The sequence below is a fragment of the Octodon degus genome, unplaced genomic scaffold, assembly GCF_000260255.1.
Source record: "Octodon degus isolate 3935 unplaced genomic scaffold, OctDeg1.0 scaffold00027, whole genome shotgun sequence".
In the NCBI taxonomy this organism is placed as follows: Eukaryota; Metazoa; Chordata; class Mammalia; order Rodentia; family Octodontidae; genus Octodon; species Octodon degus.
Genome location: NW_004524603.1, coordinates 6,804,097 through 6,812,007, shown reverse-complemented (window position 1 = coordinate 6,812,007; position 7,911 = coordinate 6,804,097). Strand labels below are relative to the sequence as shown.

At 46.0% G+C, this 7,911-nt stretch overlaps 1 protein-coding gene and 1 pseudogene across 2 annotated transcripts in view; both read right to left on the bottom strand.

Annotated features, from left to right (window-relative positions):
• Positions 1–304, bottom strand: part of Znf786 (zinc finger protein 786) — an 11,131-nt gene extending 10,827 nt beyond the window's left edge. For both annotated transcript variants that reach the window (XM_023712806.1, XM_023712807.1), the window contains exon 1: positions 154–304. In XM_023712806.1, coding sequence (XP_023568574.1) covers positions 154–171 — 18 coding nt within the window. In that variant the 5' untranslated portion in view covers positions 172–304. The remainder of the gene's footprint in view (positions 1–153) is intronic.
• Positions 305–1,943: 1,639 nt separating this feature from the next.
• Positions 1,944–2,897, bottom strand: LOC101580183 (annotated as a pseudogene).
• Positions 2,898–7,911: the final 5,014 nt, after the last annotated feature.

Here is a 7,911-nt window from a genome sequence, read left to right as displayed (position 1 = left end):
GCCCCCCCGGCCCCTCCCGAGCCCCCCACCGCCCAGGCCGCCGCCCACGCAGGGCCGATTCCAGGCGGGCCGCCGGGGGCGGGCAAGTGTGACCCCACTCGTGTCGCCTACGCGCCACGCCGCGCTGCCGAGGACCCAGCGGGAGCCACTTACCCGAGTCGGCGCGGCCATGGCCCTCGCGGTGTCCTCTGCTCCCGCGCCGCGTGCGGCGCTCGGGACCTTCGCTAAATCCTCCCTCACCGCCTCACTCAGCCTCCAGCTCCCCGAAGCCCAAGACCCAGCCCCGGCGCCTCAAGCCTGGTGGCTGGGCGCGGGGCATGCTGGGAGGCGGAGGCCGGAGACGACGGCGCGCAGGCCCAGTGCGCCCCCTGCAGGCGGGAGGAACGGGCGCCCCCTGCAGGCGGGAGGAACGGGCGCCCCCTGCAGGCAGGAGGAACGGGAGCCCCAGGGTCTGTAACCACGCTCGTGCTGACCGAGCCTAGCTTAAGCCCACTGGCTGGCATGGAGCCTCTGATCCTTGCGATCTCCCAGAAAGGGAAACAGTCTGAGACAGAGGAAGAGAAGGCAGAAACAGAGGCCAGAAGGACCGCGAGGGACGCCACCTAGGGACACCGGATAGATAAAAGCAGTAACTTTTGTCTCTGTAAATAAAATTTTAACATAACCTCCGCTTATGCCCGATAACTGAAAAGTAAGAGGAGAGAAACAGGACTTCAGTTGGAGGAGCTGCAGTGGTAAGGGTCTGAAGAAGAGTATCAGACCCATCTGCCAACAAAGATGAAAAGCCCAGGGCCTGGGGTTATAGCTCAGTGGCACAGCACATGCCTGGCAGGTGCAAGGTCTTGAGTTCTATTCCCACTACTAAAAAACAAAGAAAGATGGGGAGATCAGTTAAACGAGGTGCTGTGGTGGGCTGGGGTCTGGCTGATCATTGTCTCAGTCCCAAGTTCAAAGTTCCAGAAGAATCCTTATGGGTTGGGGGTGAGTTCGGTTCCATCCCCAGCCTGTTCCTTTCCCCTCTTAAGTTTTGAGGCAGGGTTTTGCTAAATTTCCCAGACTAGCCTCAAACTTGAGATGCTCCTGCTTCAGCCTACTGAATAGCCGAGGTTACAGGTGTGCATCCCCACGGCTGGTGGCAACTTTCCTGCTTGATTTGATCCCCACTGATTATTTTTTGTTTTATTTTGGTTGCTTTTTTATTTATTTACTATTTATTTATTTGTATTTAGTGCAGAGTCTACAGGGTCTCACTACATAAATCAGACTCATAGTGATTCTCCTGTGTTCAGCCTCCCAAGAGCTGGGATTACAGGCGCATGTGACCACGCCCAGTCTCAATAGCCATCTCAGCACACTCTGGGGCCAGGGCCAGCATGGCACACCAGGGATCAAACCCCAGCCCCTGCGCTCTGACTAGGAAGGTGCTTTAGTCCACTGAACTATCTGGCCTGTCCTTGTTTTTTATTTTTTATTATTAATCAAACTCAGGACCTTGTGCTTGCCAGGCAGGCACTGTGCCCCTGAGCTATATCCACAGCCCGTTTTGATCGTTTTTTAGATAGGGTCTGGCCATATAGTGAGAGTGGCCCTGAACTCATTATGTAGCCCAGGCTGGCCTCAAATTTGCAATGATCCTCCAGCCTCAGCCTCCTGAGTGCCGGGATTACAGCCATGAACCATGATGCCCAGCTTGATCTCAGATGATTATGTTTCAGGTAATTTGGAGACATATTTTGTGCTACAGAAACAAGAAAAAATCCAAGGATTCTCTAAGGAAGAAAAGCTATGAGGTTTATTTTTATTTTTTTTTAATACACAAGATATTTTTTTTAAATACACAAGATATAGAACAATCTCAATCTATTTCATAGAAAGCAGGTCAAATAGACTCACTTAGTGTAGGAGTATCCATGGGAAGCAACATAGAGCTTTCTCCTGGGGCATAAGTAGGAACTAGCTCACAGAAAGTATTTTTCTTTCATATCCAAAGGCTTGCTGCTGTTTCCCACTCAGAGCAAGGTCCTCTCATTTGAACCGGTTGTCAATCAAAGTTCCTTTCACTTTTGCTTTCTTGGCTTCCGGTTCGCCAGCTCTCGCAGTCTTCTCTTGCTCGTACCTTTGCGCTCCAGCTGTTTCCCAATCACTTTGGCATTCTGGGCATACCAATCAGCAACTTCTCTAGCCTCACTCTCCTCTTCTTCTTCATCAATGGTAGACACGGTGACACAGCTGCACTTGCCCATGTCCTTAGTCTGTTTGGTCATCATCACCTTTTTGAGAGGCTCTTGTTTCTGGGTATACATATTTGCTTTCCCAAAACCCTGACCAAACTTCACTACGGCTCCATCCACAACGAAGGTTATGGGAGCGTTCTTCAGCTGGGACTGGTAGAACAGTGGGAGTCCGCACTTCGCACACGTCTTCCCGTATTGTCTTTCGAGGCCTTCCGGCCTCTAAAGGGACACAGTCTCTTCATCTTCTGTGTTACAAAACGTGTGGGCGTGTTGGGAAGCATCAATCACACAGGCTCTGTCCCGGGGTCTCATGGGCAACTTCTCTACCTGACAGTCCAGAACCAGGACCATCTGGCCGCACAAACAGTAGTAAACATGGAGAAGCTTGTGGCCGTCGTCATATTCCTCGCGATCTCGAGTATCTGAGCAAACCGCTGACCGAGAGATCACTGTGGGCATGTTTCCAAGTATAACCAAGGACCTGGTGGTATGAGTTTTTTTAGTAATGTAAAAGATTGCTAGTCCCAGAGGCAGGTGAAAGTTGCTAAAATAGTCTGGGAAAAATTACCTTATGATGAAAGATGAGTCCTCAGGGCCGGCCTGATAGCACAGAGGACTAAAGCGCCTGCTTTGGCAGAGCACAGCGGTCAAGGTTTGATCCCAGGCTGTGCAGTGCTGGCCCTGCCCCCGGGGGTGCGAGGAGACATTGAGACTGGGCGTGGTAGCGCCTGTAATCCCAGCACTTGGGAGGATGAAAATAGGAGAATCACTACGAGTCCGAGTCCGATCTTAGTGAGACCCTGTAGGCCATGTCCTAAATACAGGAAAGAAGAGAGAAAGAAAAAAAAAATTAGTTCACAAAGCAAATATGAGAATGACGTCATGGACTTTACTCAGAGACTCTAAAATTGAGACTTTTTTTTTTTTTTTACTATATCAATGTTTCCTAGAGAAGTGGATATAATACAAGATATACAAATGTAGGGGCCAGGGTTATATAGCTTAGCAATACATCAATTGCCTGGTAAACACAAAGTTCTGAGTTTAATTCCTGGCACCAAAGATAGGTAAATAGGTATGAATTTATACTTACAATGGCCTCCCAGAGTTGGGTATGGAAGAGTGCAAAAGGTCAGTCTCACTGGGGATCTGAATGATGAAGCCAAAGGCCTGGAGCTCTGTTAGCGTGCAGTGTTACTTCATATCGGGGACCAAAATGGTCTGTGCAGCAGGCTGGAGGGCTGGTTGATGATGGAAGCCAAAGAGTTTGCACCAGAAGCCAGGAGACAACGTCCAAGGCAAAAGCTGAGACTGGAGCTCCTGCGGAGGAAACACAGCGGTCCTGTTTCCTTTATAGCGTTCTCTCCACAATCCTCCCTAGGGCGGGTCTTCCACACTCAGCAATGCTGAGCAATCCAGTTGGGGGTGATTCACTCAAGTTGTCACAACCGTCGCATTATTTTTTATTAGTTCATATTTGTCATACATATTGATGACATTCATCATAGGAGATTTCTGCCTGCCTATAACATCCTTTTTCTCGTTTTTAGTGCAGTGTCTACAGGGTCTCACTACGTAGATCGGACTCGCGGTGATCTTGCCTGTTTTTCAGCCTCCCAAACGCTGGTACTACAGGGGTGTGCCAGCCCTGCCCCCGGGGTGCGCGGAGACCTCCACTGAGAGTGGGCATGGTGGCGTGCGCCTGTAATTGCAGTGCTTGGGAGGCTGAAAACAGGAGAATCAGCCTGATCTACATAGTGAGACCCAGTAGATCCTGTACTAAATACATTAAAAAAAAAAGAAGAATTTTAGCTATTTTATCTTCCAGAAGATTAGCTTATTGTTTAGTACAGGGTCTACAGGGTCTCACTATACAGATCAGGCTTGTAGTGAAGTGATCTTCCTGCTTTCAGCCTCCCAAACACTGGGATTCCAAGCACGTGCCACCACGTCCAGTCTCAGTCACCATCACAGTGCGCCCAGGAGGCAGGGCCAGTCCCACACGCTGGTAGCTGCTGTTTTAATATTTATATGTTTGACCCATTCCGATTTTAGTTTAGTGCATGGTGATACGTATAGCTCCAGGTTTAAACTTCAACCCGTGGAAAGCCAGTTTTCCAGCACCACTTATTAAGGAGGGTATACTTCTTCCGGTGAAGGTGTTTGCCTCCTTTGTCAATGATAAGGTGGCTGAATATGCTTGGAGCTGTTTGGGATCTTCTATTCTATTCCGCTGATCCTTGGGTCTGATTTACCTTTGCCAGTACCATGTTGTTTTCTTCACAGTCACTGTAATATGATTTAAAATTGGGATTTGTGATGCCCCCTGTCTTGCCTTTGTTGTCCAGAATTGCTTTTGGTATTCTAGGTGTCTCCTGGTTCCATATGAATTTTAGGATGACTTTCTCTAGTTCTGTGAGGTATGCTGTGAGTATTTTGATTGAGATTGCTTTAAATTTGTATAACAGTTTTAGAAGTATGGGCATTTTCCCTATATTGTCTCTGTGTATCCAAGAACTGGGGATATCTTTCAATTTCTTTCTTTCTTTTGTGGAACTGGGGATTGAACTCAGGCTCTTGTGCTTGCCAAGCAAGTGCTTAGTCTACTGAGCCATCTCCCCAGCCCTCTTTCTTTCTTTCTTTCTTTTTTTTTGCGGAACCGGGGATTGAACTCAGGCCCTTGAGCTTAGCAGGGAAGCACTTATTCCACTGAGCCATCTCCCTGGCCCCTTCAATTTCTGATGTTCTTTTCAATCCCTTTTCTCAGAGTACTGTCATTTTCAGTGTATAGGTCTTTCATTTACTTTTCTTTTATTTTTTTGAGACAGGATCTCACTAAGTATTTAATCTAGCTTGTAATTCGATATATATCCCAAGCTGGCTTTGAACTCCTAGCAATCCTCCTGCCTCAACCTCCTAAGTGCTGGGATTATAGGCATTAGACACCACGCCCAGCCACTTTCACTTACATTGTTAGATTGATTCTTAAGTATTTTCTGTTTCTTTCTTTATTTTTTTTTTTGAAGGAGTACAAAATAGTATTAAAACAGAAAAATTACAAGAGGTACAGAATTTCACTTAACAAAATAATATGAATTTCACAGTATTTGTTGTAATACAGTGTTGTCTTCATATTACCAGATATATGAATGCAAACTTGGAAGAAGAAAGAAAAAAATACAAGAAATTAAGAAAAGAAGGGGGCCAGCCAGATAGCTCAGTGGACTAAGGTCCTGCTTAGGCAGAGTGCAGCTGCTGGGGTTCGATCCCCGGCCTGCCATGCTGGCCCCAACCCAGGGGCGTGCTGAGATGGCGATTGAGACTGGGCATGGTGGCCCAAGCCTGTAATCCCAGAGTTTGGGGGCTGAAAACAGGAGGATCACTACAAGTCTGATCTGTGTAGGAAGATCCTGTAGACCCTCTAGACCCTGTACTAAATACATAAAGAAGAGAAAAAGTAAAAACAAATGAAAAAGGAGACAAAACAATGATGCAATTAAAAAAGGTGTGGTTTCCCAAATTTCTTGCTCAGTGAGTTTGTTATTGTGTAAAAGAATGCTACGATTATTGAGTGTTGGCTTTGTATCCTGATGCCTGCAAATTTGACTGTTAATTCTAGGAATCTTTTGGAGGAGTTTTTTGGAGTTTTCTATCATGTCATCAAGAAATAATGATAATTTAACTTCTTCCTTTCCTATTTATATTCCTTTAGTTTTATCTTGTCTAGTTACCCTGGCTAATATTTCCAGAACCATATTGAATAAGAGTAGTGATAATGGGCATTCTTGTCTTGTTCCTGATTTTTACAGTGATTCAGGTTTTTGTCCATTTATTTTATTATTTTTTAAAAAATCTTTTTAAAAAATTTATTTATGGGGGAAAAATTTTATTTATTTGGTACAGGGTCTCACTATGCCGCTTGGACTCGTAGTGAGCCTCCTGTCTTAGGCCTTCCCAGTGCCTGGATTACAGGCATGTGCCAGCACACCTGGTTTCAGAGGCTGGCTTGGCATGGGGCTGGCATGGCACATGGTATCAGGGATTGAACCTGGGTCCTTGTGCTTGCCAGGCAGGTGCTTGTACTGCAAAGTTACCTCCCTAGCCTGTGTTTTGTCCATTTAATATGGTGTTGGCTGTTGGTTTGTTATAAATGGGTTTTATGAGATCAGGATAAAGACCATCTATCCCAGTTATCCAGGAAGTTTTTGTCATGAATAGGTGTTAGACTTTGTCAAACCCTTTTAATGCATCTATTGAGATGATCATAAGTCTTTTGTGCTTGGCTCTGTTACTATGGTGTATTACATTTACTGATTTGTGTATGTCAAACCATCCATGCATCCCCGAGATGAGTAGTACTTGGCTTGTTGTATAATCTTCTTGATAATTAGCTGCAATATGTTTTCTACTATCTTATTGAGGATTATTGTGTCTATATTCATTAGGGGGATTGGTCTATAGTGCTCTTTTTTGGTTGGAAGAGAGTTTGCCAAAGGAGGCTTTTATCAGCTTGAGATAAAGATCTTCTGTCTTAGTTATCTTTTTGTCATTGCTGGAGCAAAATACCTAATATCCAAAGTTAAAGAGGGGGCCAGGGAGATAACCCAGTAGCATAAGTGCTTACCTGGCAAGCGCAAGGGCCTGATTTCAATCCCTGGTTCCGCAAATAAAAAAATAAATTACAGTTTGTAGAGCATGGAGGACCACCTGAGAAGCTCTCCTTAAAAGAAGGCCGATTGTCTCCATTTTAAAAAAATTTTTATTTATTTATTTATTTGTGTGTGTGTGTGTGGCCAGCTCAGCTCACCAGGGGGCGGGGCTGGCTGGCATGTGGTGCTGGGGGATTGAACCGCGGTCCCTGGGCTTTGCTAATCTTGTTCTAAGTAGGTGCTTTAGACCACTGAGCCATCTCACCAGCCCCCGATTGTCTCCATTTTGACTGAGCCTGATCCTATTTCCTCATATTCATATGGACAGAGCCAGCTAGGACTTCTGTTTATCCTTTAGTTGGCCTTAAGCAATGTATATTGGTCTAGCTGAGGTGCTGGTGGTAGTCTTTGAAGGTGGCGTATTTCCCTGGTAACCTACACCTGCTGCTCCTTAATGTGAGCCGGTAGAGACAGGATGAAGATCCAATGCTCCACACCACCAGCTGGGATCGAGCCTTAAGATCAAAGATACGAATTCCTCGGGCTTGAAAGACTACATCAAAGCTGAAGCACCAGACCCCAAAAAAACATTAGATACTATCTCATTAGCATAATGCAGATTGCTAGCTCTGCATATCCTCTCTGCATGTGGCAGAGGTAAATGTAGGCCACCCACCTAGCTTAGCTCATAGTCACCTACTTCCCACAATTCTCAGTCATTCCTCCTCAAGCCACTCCTCCACTGAATAAAACCGGGTGAGGCCCTGGGTCAGCTCTTTGTTCTGGAAAACCATCTTCATGGCTGGACTCAGATCCCTTGGCTCCCCAGTAATTAAAAATATGTTTTAGTGTTTTTACTTTCGCCGTGGGTTGCATTGAAAGTGGTAGATTGGAATTAACTTGGTGGGGTTCCAATAACATAACTGGGATTACAAATATTGGCTTCTTGGACCGAGATGAGGACTTGGAAGAGACTCCTACAGTAGAGGTTTCAGTTTATATAAGCTGGCTGCAAGGCAGGGAGGCAC